This window comes from Abramis brama, assembly GCF_963993115.1.
Source record: "Abramis brama genome assembly, chromosome: 15".
NCBI lineage: Eukaryota > Metazoa > Chordata > Actinopteri > Cypriniformes > Leuciscidae > Abramis > Abramis brama.
The window spans coordinates 12,478,406-12,505,429 of NC_139977.1; the positions used below are offsets into that span (position 1 = coordinate 12,478,406).

At 35.1% G+C, this 27,024-nt stretch overlaps 1 protein-coding gene across 4 annotated transcripts in view; it reads left to right on the forward strand.

The window, feature by feature from the left end:
* ebf1b (EBF transcription factor 1b) overlaps positions 1 to 26,213 on the forward strand; it is a 124,728-nt gene extending 98,515 nt beyond the window's left edge. Inside the window, exons 11-17 of one of the 4 annotated variants that reach the window (XM_084138017.1) lie at positions 8,139 to 8,227; positions 16,446 to 16,511; positions 17,693 to 17,870; positions 17,996 to 18,175; positions 19,913 to 20,107; positions 22,134 to 22,202; positions 25,206 to 26,213. In XM_084138017.1, the coding sequence (XP_083994143.1) occupies positions 8,139 to 8,227; positions 16,446 to 16,511; positions 17,693 to 17,870; positions 17,996 to 18,175; positions 19,913 to 20,107; positions 22,134 to 22,201 (776 nt within the window). In that variant the 3' untranslated portion in view covers position 22,202; positions 25,206 to 26,213. The remainder of the gene's footprint in view (positions 1 to 8,138; positions 8,228 to 16,445; positions 16,512 to 17,692; positions 17,871 to 17,995; positions 18,176 to 19,912; positions 20,108 to 22,133; positions 22,203 to 25,205) is intronic. The other 3 variants (XM_084138018.1, XM_084138019.1, XM_084138020.1) reach the window with 3 other exon arrangements.
* Positions 26,214 to 27,024: the final 811 nt, after the last annotated feature.

Consider the following 27,024-nt stretch of genomic DNA (forward strand, 5'->3'; position numbering starts at 1 on the left):
CGAAGACCCAACTGACTGATATACTGGAGCAGCAAGTCCCTGTGCTCGCTCAACTGCTCCCGAGACTGAGCTGGTATCAGCCAGTCGTCAAGATAGTTGAGGATACGAACACCACGCTCTCTCCATGAACTGGGCCAGGGGGACCAGAGGCACCACAGACGTACCCGGGTTGGGGCAGTGAAGTGGATGACAGGGACCCAACTTGGAAGGCCCGGGGAAGTGGGATCTGAGTGTTCGGTGCAACACTTACCCATCTCCACAGGTTGGCAGGGGGTGCGTGAGAAGGTGTAACCGGGTCCTCGAACCGCACCTGGCCCTTAAAAATTTAAGGCAGCAACTTTTTTTTTCACAGTAGAACCGGGGGATACATTGGTGCCATGGCCAGTGAGGATATATATATATATAATTTATTTACACAATAGTGTATAATTGTAATATCATCAATAACATGAAAAATATCTGCCAGAATTGTATTGTTTCTGCATCCCTATATCTGACTGACCTCAACAGTGGAAATAACTTGGTGACCAGCTAAGACCTGCAAACCACTTTAGTCTGGTTTAAGCTAGTTTTTTTTCAGCAGGGTTTCTCTGTCCGTCTCTCACTCTCATCCTGGTGTTTCAGTTGTACTGGACACCGTATACAGATCCCTGGGGACAAACTAATACATCTCATATAATTGACAGTGTAGGTTCTGTGTCACTTCTCAAACTGAATGTCAGCGGTGTGTGTTTGTTAGGAGGAAGTGCAAAGTGCCAATCGATAAACCATTGGAGCAACAGAGACAAATCGTGCCTATGGAACTGCCATAACATTCACAGGAATCATAGAACCAGATCTGAGAAAGAAAGGCCATTTTTCCGTTCAGCTCACCATTTCACACACTTTCTTCAGTTTCATAATTTTGAGATTGATATTTCCGAACAGTGATGCCAGATCGCTACTTTACTACTTCCTATCAATACTTTCTTTCAAAGTTGTCATAAACTGCATTTGCAACCCAGTTTACTTCCATGACGAAACAGAATTTCAATCAAATCAGAAATTGATTAGATAGTGAGTGGTTGGAGGAAGGGTTTGAAAAACAAAATTTCATTTCAGAAGTGGCGAAACTTGTTAAATTTTGATGAAAGTTAGATAGATACATATGTGGCTCAATACTTGAGTTTTTTTTTTTTTTCACTCATTTAACTAAATATTGCATTTTAATAGCAAAGCGTTTTTCTGCTGGCTAGACGGGCAGTAATTGGTGACGATAAAAATTCTGCGGGATCTACTGCTGTCAACTAAATGCTTTATTGTCGGAAGGGACGAGCACCTCCAATTAGATTACAGACAATTCCAGGTCACAAGATCGGACTGCAGCCAGATATCTCGGCAGCGGCTCGAATTGAGTCTAGCAGTGCTGTAGATGGTAGATGAATCACACACACCAACACACACACTGCTAACAAGACCCCAAAGGATGAGGTTTGAGGCTTTATTATATAACACAGCCCTACTGAAAACAAGTGGAACGCACAATGGAAATACGTTATTAGTCAGCACACCAAGCAGAAAAAAACACCAGAATGGTTTCGTATTTCTCAAAGTAATGAGAAAAGAGCCACTCTAAAATACTAAAATACTACACATATATTTGTGTAAAGTTCTGTCACTTGAAGAAACATTTACTTCATTCTGTAAAGAAAGCGTACTTCAAACCAAATTCAGCTGCTATTCCTCTCCATCTGCCTCTTACATCTCTTTTACTGCCTGTTGTTTTTTATCATAAAGATGCAACTTTAGAAAGAAACTAGTGTGGTAGAAAAAGAGCAGGGGGAAAGACAAGAATAAGATTGTTCTCTATTGATCTTAAAGTGGTGTGGCTTGGAAAAAATAACTCATCTATAATGGGGGGGGGGGGGATGAAGCAATAATTCAGAGGTATTGAACGCTCCACTGCCGTGGGTATTGATCCCCCAGAGCTCTTGCCTTGAGCTCGTACCTGAAGGGGGGAGTGGTGGGGGGAAGGAGGTGAAGAGGGGGAGGGAGGGAAGTGGTGACATTCCCTTGCTCATTACTGCAGTACTATAGCAGGAAAAGGATGAGAGTTTTAGTTAAAGACGATCCATACAGTCATAGTGCTGTCAGAGCCACGGACCTGCTTGTTCCAAGAATAGAATCAGTATTGCTATGATTTGATTTGATAACATTTGAGTTTGATTTAGTTTGTAGATTTGATTCAAACATTCTTGGAAAGCATTGTTTTAGTGAAAGACCCATGCATCAAAGTGTTGCTAGAGCACCGAACCTGCTGGTTGTAGATTCTGTTGTAGATTCTATTCATTGTGTTTAGTCCCATTCAGTACTTGGGAATTTGATGGGTATTTTTTTGTGTGATCCATACAGACATAGTTCTGTCAAGGTTTGTGGTCTTCTCATTATAGAACGTAATCAGTTCTTTTATAGATTTGATCTGTTTTATTTAATCATTGACTTCGATTCATTCAGTTCTTAGCTTGTTCTAAAAAAAATTTTAGTGAAAGATGATCCATACTGTGATAGTGCTGACAGGCCTCTGGAACTGCTGGCTGTAGAATAGAACAATTTCTTTTATAGATTTGATTCATTTGATTTGATTCAGTTTAATTCATTTTGTTTGATTTGATTTAGACACTTTAAAAAGAATGTGAAAGACTATATACAGTATACAGTGTTTGTGCTCCTGGTGGTTCTTGAATGGAATTAATTCTATTATAGATTTAATTAATTTGCTTTGATTTGGTCATTTCCATTTGATTTTATTTAGCTAGATTCCATTTGTATGATTTGATTCAAAACCTGGATCCAGAATAGAATTGATTTTATTATACAGTTGATTAATTCTCTTTCACTCGATAACCTTGAATTAGATTTTATTTAGTTTGATTTGATTCAATCGCTGGTTCTATGTGTTCAGTGTGCTCAATTAGATGCTCAATTAGTGCTTAATGTTATTAATTGTCACTGAAGTAAGGCATGAATCAGTGGACAAACAAACAATTCTCACATTAGATTCATTCAAAAAACACATTTAATAAAAAGTATTAAAAAATGTAATATAATTATTTACATGATGTGCCGATTATTTATTCTAATTAATCGCAAATTAATTGCAGATCAATTTTGGCTGAGAAATTCCCCCCAAAAGATAATTTAAAGTCATCATTGTGTTAACTGAGAAAATAAACAATATCAAATAGACATAACAAAAAAAGTAGCTTTAGAAATATTCTTTATTTGATTCAACATATAATTTATTACACATAAACTTTTAGGCTACAACGGCCATGATTTATTTTTTTCAGAAGCTGCATCTGAATTGGTATTCCGATACATTTACAGACCAAAACAGTTTGGTTACCAACATTCTTCAAAATATATTTTTATGTTCTGCAAAAAAAAGAATGTCATGCAGGTTTGAAATAATAAATAATAAATAATTTTTTTTAATGAAGTGATACGAAACTAAAACTGCCAGTAGGTGGCAGTAAATGTCTAAATGAGTAAACCATTGAGTCGATTCATTCAATTCGTTCAAACTGCTGATTCATTCGGGAATTAAGTAAATGTCTCTCTTTATGAATGGGCCGTTGAATTATTGCTTCACCCAATTGATTCGCTCAAAACGTGAAAATACAGGTAATGTTTTTGTTGGCAAAACTGACTTAACTTATTTATTGAACTGTTGTATAAAATCAATGTCACATTTGCACACGTGTTATTCGAAATAAAAACAACACTTGTGTGATGCTGCGCTGGTCACTCGTGTGATATTGCTTAACTATATCATATGGTGTAAAGAAAAAAAATTCATACAGGGGCATTTTTGCTCTGATATCTTGAATTTTAGGGCCATTCTAACCGCATTCTCGAGTTTTTGCCCTGCTTTCATGTTCGTCACCAATCAACTGAATGAAAGGTGCGGGACGGGTGCATTAAATGCGTTAAATCGCGTTATATTTCCATAACTAATTAATTAAATGAACGCGTTAAATCGACAGCCCTAATAAAAAGGAGTAAGGTCTATTGAATCTATTAATCTAATTAATCTATTGGATTTTGTGTGGGTTGGGCTCTATTGTAGAGTGAGTGTATGTGCAATAGGCAATTATGTACTGTATCCAACTACTACCCATCATACTTTACTATGCTCAAATGAAATGAGGACTTACCTCATGCTTCCCCGTCTCCTCTTTCCTCACTATCCCTCTACTCACAACATTCTCTCCTCCAGGTCATTATAGTGAAATATGATGAGGCCTGGATCTGCCCTCATGAAATTTCAATAAGCATTGATCTCTGTGATTGCAAGAGATTCTTCTCAGAAAAGCGAGGGATGGAAATAAGTGAAACGCAAAGGGCGGGGGCATATTTGCTCGTTAATTTATTGCCAATGATGTTCTAGTCAGTATGACAGTGTCAGCCAGTCGTTTTGTGCTGACAGCTCACAGACGTTTCATTGATCCATTGTGGACACTAGAAGACAATATTTGCTTTGGCTCAAGATGTTTACTTCTCTAAATCTCTGTCACCAAAGCAATTCCCAAATTTCTTACAAATCCGTTAAGTTCAGATGATTTAGATCAGGCAGACCAGCCGTACCACATAAGCCGTTAGATTCCCACATTGAAGTATCCCAAAGCTAGGATCATGTCAATATATGATATTGACTCTATTAGCAGAACTACAGTAGCTGCATTGGATTGCTTTCCTTTGCCATGCAAGCACACAATTCCATTGTTCTAACCGATATTCTTTTAACAACTCCCTTCTGAAACATTTTGAGCTGCTAAATTAGCTAATAGCACAGTTAGATACTTCTCTCACTTAGGCTATTTTTGTCTATTTAACCGCTAGAGCTACCAAGGGAGAACTATAAACCAACATCCCTGTGCAAATTGATGCCATGTGGTATTAATACGAGGAAAACAATAAAACAGTTTGAAGAAGTGGAGTTGGGCCAAGCTATAAATACTTACCGTGTGGTTAGCGCTTGTTTCACATGTAGTGAATACTGCACTTGGCTACAGTGAAAAGTTAGGCCAACAACAATCCCACTTCCCCATTTTGGGAAGAGAACTTTTTGTACAGTAGAGATATTTAAATAGTTGAAGGGCTTCATTCTCCTTCTGAGAACTTCATTCTCTTGAGTTTGTCCCTTGTTAGACCCCTGAAGTAACTTAAGGGATTATTTCCTCTATAGAAATTGACTTTATATGTCTCGATGCCCTCAATATCTCTGTGTTCTTGAGAGTGAGGGTTAGAGGATGTGGTGAGTGGTGACCCAATCAAAAAGTATATCAAATTGGATACTCATATTCTCTTGAGGGACACATTGACCCGCAGTATCAGCCTGTGTTGAAAGTAGAGGAAAGGTTCTTTCATAAGAAACACAGTTTCTCGTAGGGTTATTTTTCTAAAGGGGGTTGGAACGCAACTCCAAAAATACAGTGGTTTAAGAAGGCATGATCATCATCGTCCTTTTTTTCCAAGTGGACATACAGTGGCATTTATTTTTTAATGCAATAAGTTGTGTTAACATAATATAATTAGTGCTGGGCAACGATTAATCGTGATTAATCGCATGCGAAATAAAAGTTTGTGTTTACATAATATGTGTGTGTACTGTGTATAATTATTTTGTATGCATCTTTAAGAAATATTTGCATGTATATACTGTATATATATACTTATACATAAATTATATTATATATAAATATAAATATTTTATAGATAAATAACACATTTTTCTTAAATATACACATGCATATGTGTGGATTTATATATACAAAATAATTATACACAGTACACACACATATATTATGTAAACACAAACTTTTATTTTGGAAGCAATTAATCACGATTAATCGTTTCCCAGCACTAATAATATAATATAATATAATATAATATAATATAATATAATATAATATAATATAATATAATATAATATAATATAATATAATATAATATAATATAATATAATAATTTAAGCTGATTTTATTGACATGGTTTGAAACCAAGGGTATATTATGGTCAATTCTTTAATACAATTCCTTGTGAAAAACAAAATTCTAGTGTTTTATCTTTCCCCACACGTCTTGAGAACCCCTTTGTCCCCACTCTCTCCCTCTCTCTCTCTCTCTCTCTCTCTCTCTCTCTCTCTCTCTCTCTCTCTCTCTCTCTCTCTCTGTCGACCTCTGGGTCTCTCGGTAAGTGAATGCTTTCCCCAGGCTGAGTGAGAGGATTGGATACAATGTAGAAATCAATGGCAATAAGAGAAGAGTGAAGTACTCCTGACACATACAAGCATGTGAATGTGTTTCCTAGCGCACTGACTCATCCATCTCCATATCACTTTATTAACAGATGCCACGCACACAGGAATACACACGCACACACCGGTTCCTGACACCAGTTTCTTTCTCCTTCATCCAGGCAGGTGTTTCAGATTAATTAGACATTATCAACCAACATTTCTAAGGAAATGTGTAATTGAAGGTCATTTATTATGGTAATAACTGTGAACAGCAGCACTTGTACAGTCATAACCTATATGTTCTTAATTGCCACATACTAACTTCAATATAACTTAAACAGAGTTTACAGTATCTTAACCATCTGCTCCAACCGACAGGAAAGTACCTTCGTTTCATGACCCAGCAGCCCCTAACACTCCCTCACACTCAAACTGCCCAAACCACTCTCTCTTTCTCTCTTCCTCTTTTCTCTCTTTCTTCACGTCCATCCTTCAACAGCCTTGGGACCAGACACTCAATTGGACATGTTATTTATGAACATTTTGCAATAGATTTTCATATTTTGGTTCTGATCGGATGCCATTTTTAGATCCCATTATGTTTTGGACCACATGCTAACCAAAAAAACAAAGGACAGCACATAACTTGGCATCTGTTAAACACAGGCTGTAATGAATATATAATATGAATACAGGAATTTAAGCTCCTGTAAATGGTTTCATCAACATTGTTGAAACACGATCCAGATTGAATGCTTTGCACAATAAAAAAGTATTTTTTGCTTTTTTTATATATATATAAATTGTGTTTTTAGGTTATATCTAATGTTGTAAAGGAGGTTGTGCGATTTAGATTAATAAAGTATTTAATAATATAATATGATATAAATTTTTCATTTAATGTCATGGTTGACTTGTCATCCTTCCTTGCTATGTTTAATTAATTAATTTGGGTTTATTATTATATTATATTATATTATATTATATTATATTATATTATATTATATTATATTATATTATATTATATTATATTATATTATATTAGTAATTTATAGTACGTACACTTACATATACATGGGCAAATTACTCTCAAAAAATAATTAATTACTAGCTACTAATTACATCTTTAACAGTGTAATTAGATTACTGTGCTAATTACTCTCTCTAAAAAGTATTGCCTTACTTAATGCCATATCAACATTGACAGATTTGAACAATTTGTTTCTAACAAAATGTTTCTCTTTAAAAATTGTAGTTTGTCTGAGCTGGTTATAACATATAACAGAACTGTCTTAAATGCTACTGCCATCAGGAGTTTAGTTGGTCCCCTACTTTTAAGTAGGCTCGTAAAACTGTGGCACTTTACCAACAAAGTGCCATCATAAACAGTTCTTCTTCTTCTACTTCCATTTTCTGTCCATTACTGGAGCAAATGGTCCTCCATCTCATCCCTCACTCAGACTGAGTGACAGGCTTTTCGCGTTTCTGACAGCATAAAGACTTTATGCAAAGTAATTGCTGCGCTAAACGTAAAAACATAAACGTCCTACGATTACATGCTATATGCGTTCCCGGCACTTAACATGGCGTAAGAATTCCCAACAATTTAAAATGACTTCCATTAGAACCGCTGTATTTATTAATATTGCATTTTTGTAGCTGTATATTTAGAGAGAGAAAAAAAGTTAATTTACAACTAAATGTCCATGTTTTGTTCCAAAAAATATGGAGAGCCTTTTATTCTTTGCAGCCTTACAACGGAGTGTTAATGTAAAGTATCAATAGGAAGAAAAAAAAAAAACAGTCTTTTCTAAAATTGACCTAAAATGAATGGATTTGTCTCTGCTTTTGTTTGTAGCCCTGAACGAGCCCACCATAGACTACGGTTTTCAGCGGTTACAGAAGGTGATACCTCGACATCCAGGAGATCCTGAACGCCTGCCAAAGGTATGAGTAGCGTTCCCACTATTTCCACTATTGTTAAAGACACATCAGCGGAAATGTGCTGTTGAAATGAGGCGTTATATATATAACTGACTGATAGCTGATTAATATTTAAAGGCTTAATTGCATGACTCCATTGAACTAACCGGTTTATCAAGAATCCATGTTGGGTGGGCTGGATCATGAATCATTATACAGCCGTATGCATTTCATCTGACATTCTGCTATCACTATTAAGTGCTTCCAGATCCTCTTTCCTTGATTCAGAAAGAGTGCTACAGCATTAGCTATAACATCAAAGTAATGATTCTCACTTATGAAGGACTGAGATGGCGGGCTGCATGGTTATGTCATCATTGTCTCGGTGATGAAACTCATATGGTAATAATTCTGCTTGGATGAACATTAGAGTCTGTTGCAAAAGGACAGAAAGAGTTGCATCATGGAAAAAAAAAAAAAAAAAACGTTCTGTCTGTTGCTGTCGTTCTACTTCCACGTGTATATCGAGCCATGTTTTGCATGTGTTGTGTTTGTTGTAATGTTGTTCTCTGAGTGTAACGGTACTCTCTATAGGGCTTTAACTGTTGGGCTATTTGGTCTTATTGAAATTTAGTTGTGTAAATAGTCCAGATAAGAGTTTTTGGCTTTTATTTGTTGTGCTGGACCTCTAGAAATATGTCATAAAACAGGCTTTGTTCAATCACTGGGATTTACAGTTCAAATCTCAGTTATACCAGGACTAGGTCAGGAGTCAGAAAACATTGGCTTAGAATTCGCCAAGTACAACGTGTTCCTGGATCAACTTTCTAGTTGGTCCTGGAACATCATTCCTATTGACAAATCCTTTATTTTATTTTTTTTATTTATTATTTTTTTTGTGGGGAGTGATTTGGGGTTAGACCTCAGCTTAGGCCTGAGGTTTGGGATTTAAACACAATTCTGGTATTTTGATTTAAATAAAAAAGGCCTGTTCACACCTAGAACACTAACTATAACAATAACGATAAAGATATGGTTTGAACTTTGAGAGCTAATCCCGATCCATTCTGCTTTAAAGTGTTTTGAGCATTTAAAGCGACAGAACAAAATGCGTTGGTGCTTATGGATGCCTATAGTTATAGTTATAGTATATAATATAATATATAATAGTCTTGTAGTTAAAGACCCATCCATTAAGTGTTGCTATTTATTTATTAATTACAAAATGCATAATTTGATGAATAAATTATATTATATTATATTATATTATATTATATTATATTATATTATATTATATTATATTATATGATATTATATTATATTATATTATATTATATTATTAAGTGTTGCTATTAATTTATTAATTACAAAATGCATAATTCTATGATTATATTATATTATATTATATTATATTATATTATATTATATTATATTATATTATATTATATTATAAATAGACATCTATTTTAATTGTTTGAAATATGACATATATTATGAGACATATTTATTGTTAATTATTTATAGCAAATATATTCTGAACAAAACATGTAATACACTTATTTCCTTGTGGGGTTTTTTTTCAGTATTTTATCAGTCATTAGAAAAACAATCATAGATATCACTGACTAAAGGTTTTTAAATACATTTTCCAGTGTTTCCTCAATATTGTTATATTATATTATATTATTATACTGTATTATATTATATTTAGAGTAGCTTGTTTCTGAGCTATTACATTAATATTATATTATTTTAGAGTAAATCTCAGAGGTAAATGATGCATTGATGAGAATCAACCTATCACAGTCTTACTCTAGACATCCACCTTTCTCTAGCCCTGACATCTGATTGGTTGATAGGAATATTGTTCCAGGACCAACAATAATGTTGATTCAGGAAGATCAAAAATCACTGAAACTTCACAAGTTCCCATTCAACATTCACCCTATAGGAGTATTGAGTTTGTTTGGCTTGTTGAAATTATTCTGTTCGTTTCGCAAGTGTGTATGTTTGGTGATGAATATACATGTGAGTGTATGTTTAAGAGTGGTGTGTGTGTGTGTGTGTGTGTGTGTGTGGGTAAGTTTAAGAGCTCGGGCACCCAGAGGTGATCCATCATGGTGAAGTCAGCTGTCCAGCGGTGCCTCCCGGCAGGTCAGCGATCGAAGTCTCTGCTGGCCGGACTTTATTATTGCTCCACCACCAGTAATTGAGTCACAGCAGAGGGTGTGTGTGTGTGTGTGTGTGTGTGTGCTTGAGAAGAGGAAGAGAAATTATTCCAGCACACTGGCACCTCTGACATTCAGAACAGTGTTGAGCTCAATGAAGAGGTCGAACATATGGAGGAACAGAGAATCATACATAATCTCTCGCTCTCTCTCCATCTCTCTTGTCTTGGCCGCTGTCCCGTTGGCAGTGGTGGCGCCACACACACACACACACACATGTTCTGTTCCTCTCCGCCCCATCGATTTTCTCGTCCTTATTGAGGTAATAACAGTTTGTTGACGGGGCTCTCTTTTCAACTGCTCACCTCAATCATACCAGCCAAACACAGGGACGCCAAAGAGAGAGAGAGAGAGAGAGACTGGCACACACACATATGTTTACCTAGCTTCTAAATAAGGGCATACCATAGACTTCTTTTGTTTGTATATAAGCTAATTATAGACTATGTAATTACAGACAATGGTAAACCAAACCCAAACTGTTTTAGAATAAAAATATATTTACTTCTTGAAGGATTTTTACTCTTGAGGATGTGGACGTATACCTGAATGTCCCAAATAGATTGACTGACTGATTCATTTATCAATTTTTTATTTATTTTTAAATGGTGGGAACAGGTTTGTTCTCAAAGTATAACTAAGTAAACACTCAAAACAAAAGAACTTAACCATAACTTAAGTTCAAGATATTTTTGCTTATTTTGAAGCTACTGTATGCTCACAATATGTAGGATATTGTTATTTACACCCTGTAAAATGGCCTTCATTTTGACTGTAAAAGACTGTAAAAATGCTACAGTAAAAAATACTGTAACATAACATTACATTTCATTTCATGTAGTTTTACGGTAAAATATTGTACCATTTTTGGAAGTAAAAAACTAACAAATCATCTTTACATTTTTACTGTATTTTAACAGAATTATTCTTGCAACCACAATCCTGTTTTTCTTTTTTTCTGTAAAAACGGAAGGATTTTTTTTACAGTGCAGTCTTTTCAAGCAAGATTCACACAGCTTTTAATGTGAAGCATTTTTTTTTTCAGTCATTAGAGAAACATTTATGAACATTATGACCTTTTTCAGTTCGTTTTTCAATGTTTCTCACATCTAAACCTCTCAGTTTAGTGTTGTTCCCAGTTCAAACTCAGACACAGACAGACATGAGAGACACAGAAGGACAGACGGTGTAGTAGCCCGTATGAAAGGATTAGAGAGGACAACAGAAGTGTGAATGCTCTACTGGACATTAACATTGACAATGAGGTCCAACATGGACCAACATAACCTGCCCATTTTAAACCGTTTATTGATCAGTTTTCAGTATGTATGTTCTTAAAGGAATAGTAATTCTGTCATGGTTCACCCTCATGTTGCTCCTCCATGACCTCCATTGATTCCGTCAACACAAATAAGATGTTTAAACCATCCCATTTAAACTTTAAAGCTTCAAAAAATCATGTTAAAAAATAGTCCATAAGACTCGTTCACTTTATTCAAAGTGTTCTGCAGCCACACGATAGCTTTGTGTTAGGAAAATACCAAAAGTCATTTTTTAGATTACAAAATAATGACCCATTTATTGAACCTTTAGTCAAAATTCCCCCACAAAATCTCACATTTGATACATAAAGCATTTATGGCTCATATAGTATGATATAGTGTGACTATGGAGCTCGTTCTCTAGGAGGAAAAATAATAATAATTCAGATGCACAAACTGACCAACAATTTTCAGTTTTGTGCAGTTGCTGATGTTTACCTAAGATTGATATTCTGATGGCTTGTAATGGAAATCAATTAAATATTATAGCAGTATTATAGACGACTTACATAAATATCAGTTGTCACTCTATATCTCCCAATAATATGTCTTACTATGATCATATTTAAATGCTTAGTTTTATGATCAAAGCGCTGTAGTTTATATTGTGGGGGCAAAACATATAATGCAATGCAATACAATAATGAGTGAAAGATGAACTAATAAACGTTCCTGGAAAGCCTGATGTATCATATTTGACATTTTTTCTAAACAATGATGTATGAATAATCAAGTAAACCTAAGCTGCTTCGGCCCAGAGAGTGTTCATTTTGATATATTACTAGCAATATAAAGGTCATTCTTATGTTTCCTTTATAAACATGATATTCAGATATCTTTCAGATATCAGATATCATTACACATGGAGTTGTTGTCACCAGTTTATGATGTCACCATATATATAGAGTATGTGATGATGTCATGCTGCATCAGATCTGATCTAATCAACACTGTACAAATTCAGACAGTTTAGAACAGTATCGTCTATCAAAATGATGATCCAAACATGATGTGCTACTTCCTGTAAAGTGTGGCTTAGTCACATAATGAATTTTCATGAATTTTTGAAGTTGTTTGATGAGCTATTGCTGACGCAGTGCAATTTGGGACAATTATGGATTGTCTTTAACCTTATACACTCTAAAATATGATTTTTCAAAGTTGTAGATAAAGACTATCTGAATATGTTTTACTAGAAAATACTATTTCAGTTTTTCTACTTCAGAATATCAAGTTGTTTCAGAGTGAAAATTGCTGTAGTTATGCTTGATTATGAACTGAACCGATCACTGTTTGACTTTTGTGGATAAATCACTGAAAAACAAAATTGGCGTAGAAACAATTTCCCCTCAGAAATTGCTAGTAAATTTCACAAACAAAGTAAAAACATTGATTTATACGTGAAATTTTAAAAGTAGAAAAACTGAAACAGTATTTCCTTTTTAAAAACATACTGTACGCCAATAATCTTTTATTTACAACTTTGAAAAGTCATTATTTTACAGTGTGGTCCAAAGGCATAGAAAAACGTATGTGTGTTTCTTATTACACTTGTGATGTATAGAGCTCAGTGTTTCTGCTGTACGGTGTTCATCATCGACCTCTGCTCCTCATCTTTTCGGCTGCATCTGATTGATGTTTTGGCTAAACTCACACGTACTGGGAATTCACTGCCTCCGGGCCGCCCCGCGTTCATTCGGGCCCTTTCTCTCGCCAGTATCCCTTTCACGCTCCCCCACACTGGGCCGCAGAGGGACTCTCCTCCGCCTCCTCGCTCTCTCCGCGGGATCTATCGCTCTAACAGCTCCCCGTGACGATAATGAGAGGTTAACACAGTGCCAGCACGGCCATAATTGAGTGAATTTAGCACCTTGGACAGCGCACTAAAACTCCTCATTGCTTCTCTGACCCCCCATCAAGTTTTGTTTGTGCGTTTGTGTGTCTGTGTGTGTGCGGTGCGACACACCCCAGGCTTGATTGGAAGGCAATATGTTCCAACACAGCACTCGCAAGTCGCACACATGCTTAGGGGTAAGATCCTGATGAAGGTTGTGTCCAGATGGGGGGTGGGGGGGGGCAATTTTCTGCCTGTCACTCGGTTAGCTGGAGCAGCGCCCTTCTGCATTAACTTCTCCCACACACCAACACACAGGACGGAGAAATATAAGGAAAACGCTGTAGTATTGAACAGTACTGCATTTTAAACATCTAACATTAGTACATTTATTGGGAAAAATACATGACTATTAATTTCGTGAATATAAGAATATCTTTGCAAACTGTTCATAAAACCACTTCATTCATGCATCAATTTACGTTTATATACATTATTTATATGTATATCAACAACATGATTTTATGTACAAGTTAGATTGTTATCATTATTGCCATTTAAGAAGGGTTTATGATCGATTTCCATTTATATCATTGCAATTATTTATGTAAGATTGTAAGATCTTATGGGAGCTTGGAACAGTTTATGATTAAATGCTTTTGCAAATTCAACAAATTAGGTAAGTATTGTTTAAACCAAAGATTCATATATGAATGTGATAAATTACATATGATGGTTTTATAAACAATTATCAATGCAAACATTTTATACGTATAGTACTATGGATTATATTAATATCAATGTGATAAATTACATAGAATGGCTTTAAGAACAATTTTCATTCATACATACCAGTGAATACCACTCTTATGTGTATTCACGTTTGTTACATGATTTACAGTTGCAACAATTAACCGAATAATAGTTTTACTAACTTTCTGCATTTATTTCCATGCAACAATTAATGTAAAAATTATTATTAAGTTACACAAAGTTGTGTAAACTTGAGTGATTTACATTTATAATAATGTGATAACTAATGGTTTTCAGAACAATTTGCATTCATATACAGTATGTATTCAATTATGAAGTTAATACAAGAATGGTTTTAGAAGCTATTTACATTTATATCAATGGAGCAATTGAAGAATGTTTTTTAACATAAAATGTACTAGTTTTTGTTCTGATTCTGTTTCCTGAACCATGCCCATTGTGTAACCCTCTGGTGCTATTTGGTCATTTTTGACTGAAAAATGTAAATAATAATAATAATTTGTAGAATTTTTTACTTCATCGGAATGGTACGAAACTTGGTAAAAGTTTTGGCACTTGCTATGTGAACACACAAAAAAGAAAAGATTCGAAAAGGTTAAATGGACAAAAAAAATGTCACACTTGTATTCTTCGTGGTCCGCATTGGAAACAAATTTCATCTAGTGGAAACTTTTGGTCCTGCGCCAAAACAAAATCTTACTGAAAGCTCATTTTTTGAGATATCAACCTCAAATTCGGAACACAGCAGGTTTACATTTATTTATTGGCTTTGGTTTTCTTGCAGTTTTAGAGTAAAACGTTTTGGGAAATAGATATTTCATTTAAAATTGATAGTAGTTTTTGCATTTTTCATCAAAAAAAACTTAAAATTCTATTACTTTTTTTATTTCACTTTTTTCAACTTTTTCAGCAATAATCTGCCAACTTCCAACTTTAAAAAGAGACCAAACTTATGTCTGTGCTCAAAAGCATTCAAAATGTATGACAGTTTAAGTTGGAAATTTCATGCTTTGCTTAAAAAGTGAATAAATGGATTACTTACTTAACTACTGCATATAATTTAATACCATAAAATAAAAAAAATTATATATATATATATATATATATATATATATATATATATATTAAATAAAACATTATCAAACTAAAATAAAGTACATAAAATAAAAATAACATTTTGGTCATTTTTGATCACCTCACGGACAGTCCTAGAGGGTTAATCATGTAAATTTCCACATATGAAACCTTGGTAATATGCTTCAAAATCACATAAACATTGCGAAATTCATGTGATTTTTCCCTAAGGGTATTTTCACTTTTATGAGATATGTCGAATGACAAACCTACAGTAAGTGATATGATCATTGTTTCATCATTAATTCATTGTTTGTGAAAATTTGTTCGAAACACAGGATTTAGTGTCTGAACTTTTACTTTTACTGTGCCATTTGTTGCAATCCTCCCATGCTTGCACATCCCATGCTAGTTTGATAATGTGGAGATATTGCACAAGCCACATAATCACATTATTAAAACAACACAAAAGTCACTAATGCTTTCCAGCCATTGCACTTAAACAATCATGACACCCGTTGTCCTTCTCCCCCATCATGTGACTGCGCAGAAAAGCGTATGTTAAAGTAATTATTTCTCATTAGCAGGAACGCATTGATTCCCTCTCTGATGTACCGTCATCGCAAGAGCTCTTACGAGAGCTGGCTTTCTGCTGAGTTATTGCCCAGTACTGTGAAACCGAGTGACCTTCACTGCAAACATAGATTGCATTGTCCTTCCTCAACGCAAAGCAGATGTTTGCTGAAATACTGCACTTTTTCATCCTGACAGACACAGAACAATTGAGCAAACATCAGCTCCATGTGTTCCACTTGGCTGTGATCACTGACGTTATTAAACGGCAATTCAACCTTTTTTCATCTGTGAAAGAGAACAACATCACATTGTATAGTTACAAGTGATAAGTGTTATGGATTGTACATTTCTAAACAATGAACTGAGGATGAAAGGGGTTCTAAATCTTTTTTATCATCAATATTTTCTTTGTTTGTGTGTTGTTTTGCATACAGGAAGTGATTTTGAAGAGAGCAGCAGATCTGGTGGAAGCACTTTATGGAATGCCCCACAACAACCAGGTGAGGAACATTATCATTGATACATAACAGTTGCATAAATCTCATTTTGAAAATATATGGGTGTTTCTGTCACTACTTTTGGCCCCGCAAACTTTTAGAAAAATAAAACCAATTTTTTTTTTTTAAAACTACTTGATATTATTTGTCTATTAACAATGTCCAACAGTGTACATACATCACAGAAGAATTATGTTATTTTTCCCCCTAGTGTTGAACATTTTTACCACGAAAAAATTATTTATTGGGTTTAATAGCGTTCTATAATGGAAATGACAATGGCTGAAAATGGTATTTCAAACTTTTTTGAATAAAATTTCAGTCACACTGTAGATGAGAGTCCAATTGTCAATATTAACTAATATTAACTATGACTTTTGCTTATTAATAGTTAGTAAGGTGGTTGTTAAGTTTAGGTATTGGGAAGGATTAAGGGATGTATAATATGGTCATGCAGAATAAGGCATTAATATGTGCTTTATAAGTACTAATAAACAGCCAACATCCTAGTAATATGCATGCTAATAAGCAACTGGTTAATAGTGAGAAATGCCCTAAGTGTTACCAAATTTTCTTTTTACCTTGTTTTGCTAAGGCTATTTTCATATAGATAGCCTTTTCATGTATCTTAAATACACACAATTAAATAACATTTTCAAACTTACATAATTCGAAATTACAACATGATTGGAAATTAAACAAAATGAAAATATTGTACTAACAATGTATCGAAAGCACGCTTTTCACTGTCACTGTTGTCTTCTTGATAAACAAGTACACTAACTTTTGAAGAAAATAAACTGTTAGTGACAAAATATTCATGGAGGGAATGAGGGATGTAATTTGTGTTCAAATATATATATATATATATTAAAATACTTTGAACGCAATAAATATTTAAAATAATTTTTATTCAGATTATCACAGTTTTATTTTTAATGGTTTGGTATGATGGATTTTCATATTTTAATATTGAAAGTCTGGGTCTGACACAATAAAGGGTAAAACAATACCATATACAGTACAAAAAAGGAATTATAAAATGTTTCCAAGACCGTTTCTAAAGTGACCTTCATGTAACGCAAACTAAAAACAAAAAAGCCCAGAGATATAAAAGTAACCACCCATATATGTCCTAAAGGAAAGTGTTAAATTGTGAGAGATGATGAATCATTTTTCCCTAGGAAATAATTCTAAAGCGAGCAGCGGACATTGCTGAGGCCCTGTACAATGTGCCACGAAACCACAACCAGCTCACCGGCCTCACCAACAGCTCCGTCCATGCGAGCATGATGGGAGTGAACTCTTTCACTGGACAGCTCGCCGTTAACGTCTCAGAGTCGTCTCAGGGTGGAAACCAGGGTGAGATATTGTTTCTCTCTCTCTCTCTCTCTCACGCAAACTTGCACAAGAGTCCATCAAAGCTGTGTACACACTACTTTGGCGTGAAGGTGAGTTGACTAAGTTTTCTGTGTGTCTGGCTGCAGGTTTCAGTCGTAACACGAGTAGCGTATCGCCGCACGGCTATGTGCCCAGTTCCACCCCTCAGCAGGGCAGTTACAGTACGGTATCCACCAGCATGAATGGCTACGGAAACGGCGGCATGACCAACCTGACCGGCTCCCCGAGCTTCCTGAACGGCTCAGCCACCAACTCGCCCTACGCAAGTGAGTTTCCAAGATGTGATATATTCTATATATTTCATCCATAAAACACAAAAGGAGATGTTTAGCAGAATGTCCAAGCTGCTCTTTTCCATACAATAAAAGTGAAATGATGAAAATTCACCTTAAAAGCACTAAAACCTACTCTGACATGCTTTCATGTGCTATTTAAATACATACAAATGAGATTTGAGATCTTTTAAAATACATTTAAAAGGTGTTTAAAGTACAATCTTTTGGAACTTTTGATTTCGGGGGGTGAAATTTGACAGTTGAAGTGCTTAATTCACACTCCAACAAGGCTGTGTTTCCAAACAAACTTCTGTCTTTGATGCACAATCATTGCAGGAAGTCTGACAGTATGGGCCTTTAGGTCTGATGCAATTCCCACCTGAGAATTCCCACAATCCTCCTGCTCCGCAGTCTGTATTCAAGAGCTCTTTAAAAGTTCTCTCCTCATCAACTGTTGACGCGCTTTCTCTTCTGCACGCCTGACAATGCCACCTCACTCCAGCTGTTATTTATTGTTCTAATTCTTAATTGCTCGCTCTTTCCAATTAACCAAAGATGAGAAAGCGAGCCAGAGACAAAATAATTGTGATGTGTTTGTTTGGTTTAATTATGACTTGATCAGTGAAGGGTGTTTGTTTGGGGTGCAATCTGACACTTAGGGTACGTTTACAGGACAACGATGTATTAAATACGTTTATGCGTTTTTGCACACAGACGACAACGTTGTCAAAACGATTCCCGTTCACACGATTCCGCGAAAACGATTAAAAACGCTGTATTCTGCTGCCGGGCCAGTAGTTGGCGATGTCACTTTTTAATGAAACACTACACCTATAGACTGAGCACATAATACGCTTGCGCATGAGACGATAACGGTTTTCAAAAATTTGCACTTCGAAACCCGTTTTCAAACGTTTGCATTTTCAGGCCCACAAAACGTTGTTGTGTAAATGAATGGCCAAAACACATTAAAAAGTTTTCCGTTTTTAGTTGAAAATTATGTCGTGTAAATGCCCCCTAAATATTCAAAAAGGAGAAGAAATCAGCGGGACGCACAACTTTAACTCAAACACCCCACACAAAAGAAAAGAAAGCAATCAAAAATCCGTCAATGCAAACCTGCCCACTTTTTCCTCCGACGACTCTGGTCCTTTCAACAAAAACGGGGTTTTACTGCCTCTGTCAAATTTTAATTCTGTGAATTAAAGACTGTTAATTAAATCAATAAAGTAATTGATGGGCTAACACTTGAAATGCAATGTTAACAAGTATTATAAAAGGCTCACTGACTCCATCAGACGATTCCAATCAGTCCCAGAGACCCCTGTTAAGCTTTCAATTTTCATCAATTGATTAGACTTGATTAATGGATTGTGCATTTGCTGCAAGGTTTCACTTGATCTAATTTAATGTGGCAACTTGGATTTTTAAATGAAGAATATAAAAAGGAAAACTATCCCAAATAGCAAAATTGACCCAAAACAAATAGCTAAAGGTTAAACCCAAAAATTATTTTAATTGAGAAAGGAAAATGTTTTAACATTAAAATTTACATTAAAGAAAACAAAAAAAAAACAATTGCTTCTTCTGAAGTGATTTAGTTTAATTGCAACTAATCATTTCCACCCTAAACTCTTTCCCACAAGAATTTCCTTTCCTAATTTATCTCTTCCTTCCTTGTCTTTCTGCTAAATCCAAAATTCACCCTCACTTCCTGCATTTCCTCAGTCGTCCCCTCCAGCCCCACCATGGCCTCCTCCACCAGCCTGCCCTCAAACTGCAGCAGCTCCTCTGGAATCTTCTCCTTCTCTCCGGCAAACATGGTTTCAGCTGTGAAACAGAAGAGCGCGTTCGCTCCCGTTGTTCGGCCCCAGTCCTCACCTCCACCGACATGCACCAGCACCAATGGGAACGGTCTCCAAGGTAACGAGTCCTTCACACTCAAATGACAGTAATGACATCATAAAACTTTGAAAAATGAAAATACTGCAACAATAAAAAAGGATGTTCACCCAAAACACTGACAACGCTGTATACCACTGTATGTGCAAATGACTTCCAGGGAATCGACTTTTCTAAAGTAAGGTCTTGCGCAACTCAGTTTGGCACCTTTTGGCACCTGTACTGATGTTCACACAAAAATGAAAATGCTGTCATAATTACTGACCCTCATGACGTTCCAAAGCCTTTCGTTCATCTTCTGAACAAAAACCAAGATTTTAATGAAAATCTGAGATATTTCTGTCGCTCTATTGACAGCTACGCAACAACCATTTTGACGCTTCGAAAAGCTCATAAAGAGATCCATATGAATTGAGCGGCTTTTATTCACATATAAACACTCATCGACGCACACATCAGTTGTGGTAAACGAAATCTTAAGCATGTTCGCTTGGTGTGCGAGAACCAATGAGGTTCATTCTTGTGTTACGCAGCACGTTTGAGCTTCAACAAGAGCCAATGAGGTTCATTCTCATGTTACGCAGCACGTTTGAGCTTCAGCAAGAGCCAATGAGGTTCATTCTCGTGTTACGCAGCACGTTTGAGCTTCAGCAAGAACCAATGAGGTTCATTCTCGTGTTACGCAGCATGTTTGAGCTTCAGCAAGAGCCAATGAGGTTCATTCTCGTGTTACGCAGCACATTTGAGCTTCAGCAAGAACCAATGAGGTTTGTTCTCATGCGTCAAGCAGGTTTGATCTTCTGTTTATGTTAATTGATTAATATTTATATGTGAATAAAAGCATAAATTGAATCTGTTTATCATATAAAGTGATTGAGTCTCTTCTAAAAAATTGACTCATATGGATTAGTTTTACAATTTCTTTATGAACTTTTTGAAGTGACAAAGTGATGGTTGCATCTTTTTTTAAATGAAATCTCTCAAATTTCATTTAAAATATCTTCACTTGTGTTTCGAAGATGAACGAAAGTCTTACGGGTTTGTAACGTCACGAGGGTGAGTATTTGATGATCATTTTTTCATTTTTGGGTGAACTAACCCTTTAACCAAGCATTTTATATGTAAATCTGTAATGAAGTCATAAATACGAAAGTAATGATGGTGATACTGAAGTACCATATGGATTGTAATAGAAAATTCTTAGTTCCTCACTAGAAACTCACTAATACAGTGGTTATTTAAAATTGTGGTTACGGAAACTATGTCTGTATAAGTTGTTGAATGGTTCCCCCAAACGCTTTCTTTTGACTTATTTGGGCAGAGCAAGCTTTAAAACCCCTATAATTTGCATTCTGCCGTATACAGTACTCCAATAAAACAATACTGCAAGAAAGAGGCTCTTAATGGGTGGAGATGGGGTTTTTTTTGTTGTTGTTTTTTGTGCATAAAAGGACAAAAGTTTGGGGTCTCTTCTGCTCACCAAGGCTGGATTTATTTGATCACAAATACAGTAAAAACAGTAATATTGTGAAATATTATTACAATTCGAAATAACTTTTTTTCTTTTTTAATATATTTTAAAAATGTAATTTATTCCTGTGACGGTCAGTGTCACATGATCCTTCAGAAATCATTCTAATATTCTGATTTGGTTCTCAAAAAACATTTCTTATTATTATCAATGTTGAAAACTGTTATGCTTAATATATTTGGGGAAACCATGATATTTTTCTATTTCTATGATATTATTCTATGATGAAAAAGAACAGCATTTTTTTTTTTAACAACGTGAAAATCTTTACTAATACTTTAATTTAATGCGTCCTTGTTGTATATAAAAAAGTATTAATTACCCCAAACTTTTGAATGGTAGTGTAACATCACTAAAGTCCAGTAAGGATCTGTAACGTAAACTAGAAGCATGAATGTCTAATCTTCCTTTTGACCATATACTCACCCATAATTCGGTCTGATATTAACCTCTCTCTCTCTCTCTCTCTCTCTGTCTTCTTTCCCTTTCCCGTCTTCTTCTCTCCACTTCCCTCAGATCAGTCTTTTGTCGACTCTAACAAGTACTCCACAGCCAGCGCACTCCAGGGCCTGGCCTTCTCCTGAAGTACGTTACTCATCCGTTACTTCTCCCATGTTCATCCCACTCCTCACATGTTTCTGTATCTGATCATCCATCCATCCATTCCTACAAATAACAGATTTTGCATAGTAAAATTTTTATTTCTTAAGGTAAAGTGTGTAATTTTTGACTTTTAAATACTTAATGCTTAAGAGTCAGCTATAAGAAATTCATTTTGACCAATGGCGTGAGATGGAGGCGGGACTTTCTGTTTGCCGACCAATGACAGACATTAGGAATGTTTGAGAAACCTGTTTGAAAACAGTCATTATTTTTGCAATTCCGTTTGTGCAGAAATTACACACTTCACCTTTAAATATCCCATGTTTCCCATATATCAAACTCTTTCTGTTTTATCATAAACCTGTAGAGCATGTTACTTCCAGAATGATGTTACTGTCTGTCAATATTACGTGTGAGCGTCTGTTCGCTTGTGTTCGGGGTTGAGTTTCACCTCCAGCAGTTCCTAGAGAACACAACCCTTCCAAAATAGTTCACCTCTCTTTTTTTTCTCTTTTTTTCTTGTTTGTCAGCAGTTGCTAAACTCATGTCGAGTCAGACCTGCAGTGCTAAGCATTTTTCTCTTGTTAAAAAGTCCATGTTGGCTAACTCATATTAAAAAGAGTGACGATTCTGGAATGAATTTCAATTGACGTGATATTAGACTGTCTCAGCTTTACAATGAATTCATCATTTTTAAGTGGTGCACACCAGGGCAAGCATGGCCTTACAAGCCCAGAACAATGAAGCTAACTGCTTGCAAACAATTAGGAGTTGGTTGAGACGTTTAATCAACCGCTTCAAGTGTCTAGTTTGTGCCAATTTTGCATTGACGATGAAAGAGTTTAGGATTTATCCCTCATCTGAAAGGGCCACGGTTTGTTACACAGATGTGAAATCAATTTTCAAGTTTGAAGAACTATTAATAGCTGCGGAAAATATGAAATGATGTCCAGTCTCGTAGCGATGCTTTGCTGTGCAACTCACACTCTTACATACACTACTGGTCAAAATTATAAGAATAATTCAGTTTTTTTCATGCTTTTTTTTATGTCTCTTGTGCTCACCAAGACTGTATATTAATTTGATCAAAGATACAGTAATATTATGAAATATCATTACAATTAAAAGAGCTGTTTTCTATTTTAACATATTTAAAAATGTAATTTATTCCTGTGATCAAAGCTGAATTTTCAGCATCATTACTCCAGTCTTCAGTGTCACATGATCCTTCAGAAAACATTATAATATGCGGATTTGCTGCTCAAGAAACATTTCTGATTATTATCAATGTTGAAAACTGCTGCTTAATATTTTTTTTGTGGAAACTGTGATACATTACCATTCAAATGTTTGTGGTAAATAAAACAGTTATTTGCAATAATACTTCACAATTACTGTTTTTACTGTATTTTTGATCAAACAAATGCAGCCTTGGTGAGCACAAGAGATTTCTTTCAAAAACATTACAAAATCTTAATTACTCCAAACTTTTGACCAGTAGTGTTTCATTCACTCACATTTTATATGCAGCTCTTTTAATGACGGGTTGTTTAACCCTTTGATGCGCACACTATGGATACCCCTTCTAATGCACAACATGGGTCTAAAAAGACCCGTATTCATTTCCTATGTTATTTCATGCATGGCTTGGCATTTTTTTGTTTCACCTTTTGAAATCACTTTATTTGAGCATTTACTATTTCATTATCTATTAATTTCACGATTTATGAATATTAATTTTTATATATTTTTTTCAATGATCACAAATTCATATTGAATTCAAATTCAAGTTTTGTGTTAAAACATCAATTTTACACACATGGGTCTAAAATGACCCATCTATGCAAGCGTGATAAAACAAAAGAATAAAGAAAACTTTTTGTTAAAATAACCAATGTCACAGTTGTTTAGATCAACACATTTACTGTAACACTTGAAATATGTTTATTGGCCACTTTGTCACACATAACACGCATATATGCCTAACCGATAACACTGAAATTGAACTGTAGTGTAGTGCAACTGTAGTGGGATCTCCTCAACCACCACCAATGTGCAGTATCCACCTGGATGATGCGACAGCAGCCATAGTGCGCCAGAATGCTACCACACACCGGCTTATGTGACCGATAGCATTGATTTATGACCACAAATAAAAATGAATAACGGTAGCCTACAAGGTTTCTGCCCAACAGCGACAATATATACTTGTATATATAACTTTCTATTGCAAATTTAATTTTATTGACCTAGCTAACATTAGATAAAATAGAATATGTCGACGCAAGCTAGCTAATGGTATTGGACATGTTTCTCTTTCACACTAGTAATGGTTTTCAAGGTCAAGGTAACCTTAGCCTACGAGGCTATATCTATATTTTTCTGTGACAAAAAAATGTTTTAAATAAAACTTACATGCATGAAAAATACAAAAGCAGCCGTGTTGAATTGTGAAATGTGTGGCAGGTGAATAGTTTTCTGCAGTAAATATATTTATACATATCAAAGGTTCCTATATGGGTCATTTTTGACCCATGTGTGTAAAATGGATGTAGAAATACAAAAACCGTGTTTGTTTATAAAGTAAGAAAGGAAAAATAAACATAATGATTTTTGAAAATCAAAAACAAGATATTTAATGAATACCTGGATTAATAAATGATAAAATACATTTATTTCAAAGATTCAGCAAAGAAACATGAATACGGGTCTTTTTAGACCCATGTTGCGCATTAGAGGGGTAGTGACACAAAAACAATTTTTATTCGAAAAGTAAGAAAGGAAAAATTTAAATATTGATTTGTAATGATCTAAAACAAGTTAATTGAGGAATACCTGGAATACTGAATGATTAAATACATTTCTTGCAAAGATATAGAAAATGAAAACTCAGTTGGGTCTTTTTAGACCCATGTTGTGCATCAAAGGGTTAATAGAGTAGAGTGAACTAACTCTCTCTCTCTCTCTCTCTCTCTCTTTTCACAGTTATCCCTGGAATGATCGTTCCTCCCATGTAGTGTGCGTCTGTGCGCGTGTGTGTGTGCGTGTGCGTGCGTGTGTGTGCAGACAGAAAGATGAAACGTGCTCTTTCATGCCACTGGTCTCACTGAGCGTGTTCAGAAAACTCCGGTGCTGGACTGACCTCGCGGTCCTGTTCTGAAGGATGAAAAACTACAAACTCAGGCCCTTTTTAACACAATCTGCTTTGAAACAAAAAGATATAGAGGAAGAACGATAGGAGAAAAAAATATTGGACTGAACTGTTGTACCTCCCTGTTTTGATGTTGAAATTTGTACTCACCTTCTAGACACTTTTTAAGATAAGGAGCGACAGCACAGACGATGCTCACCCGCCCCATCTACACTATAACATGAGAGGTCTATTTATTTAAAAAACGTAGTTATTGATTTGCCATCATATTTGTGTGTTTCTGTGTGTACCACCCTTTTATGAAATGATACCTGACACGACATTGCAGTGGTTTCTATTTATGATTTTAGATGCTAACGAAGGATTGCAGGTGATTTTTGCGCAGTAATGTCCCACTGAATTTGCTAAATTGCTTTTGAATTTGAAGAAATTTTGGTCAATCACGTCTACAAAATGTGCCAGCAATGTGAATTTATATTTAAACTGTGGCGGTGAAGATATAATTTTTTTTTTTTTTTACCATGGTTAAAAACCAATTTGTAAATGCCAAAGGGAGAAACTCAGCTCCTTTGCATTGTTACTGTCATGATGTCCTGATTTTCACACTCATATTCCATTTGTTGGGACTATGCTGCCTTCAAGTCCTCCAGGGAAGTTGTGATTTGAAAAAGAAAAAAAAGAAAAAAAAATTGAAGAGACTTTGGAGTATGGAAGCTTGTTTCCGCCACAGAATAAAAAATAAAATAAAAAAGGTAATTGCGACTTTTTATCTCACAATTCTTTTCTTTTTTTCTGCAATTGCGATTTTATATCTTGCCATTCTGAGAAAAAGTAAAAATTGCAAAAATATAAATATTGAAATATATTAAAGTCAGAATTGCGAGATATAAACACAATTGCGAGTTATAAAATCAGAGTTGTGAGATATAAACAAAATTTTGAGGTTACAAAGTCAGAATTGCGAGATATAAACACAATTGCGAGTTATAAAGTCAGAATTGCGAGATATAAACAAAATTGCGAGTTATAAAGTCAGAACTGCGAGATATAAACACAATTGCGAGTTATAAAGTCAGAATTGCGAGATATAAACAAAATTGCGAGTTATAAAGTCAGAATTGCGAGATATAAACACAATTGCGAGTTATAAAGTCAGAATTGCGAGATATAAACAATTGCGAGTTATAAAGTCAGAATTGCGAGATATAAACACAATTTTGAGTTATAAAATCAGAATTGCGAGATATAAACAAAATTGCGAGTTATAAAGACCGATTTGCGAGATATAAACAAAATTGCGAGTTGTAAAGTCAGTTGTAATATATAAACACACAATTGTGAGTTACAAAGTCAGAATTGTCTGCTGATTTCTCTCGCAATTTTTTATATCTCGCAATTTTGACTTTATAACTCGCAATTGTGATTTTAGGAAAAAAAGTAGGAATTGCAAAATACAAACTCGCAATTGCGAGAAAAAAGTCAGAATTCCGAGTTACAAAGTCAGACTTGTCAGCTGATTTTTCTCTCACACAATTGTATATATTGTGAGTTTAAGTCTCACAATTCTGACTTTTTTAATTCTGACTTTATTATGTTTTTTATTTTTTATTTTATTCCCTGGCGCAAACAAGCTTCCATAGTGACACTTTTTAG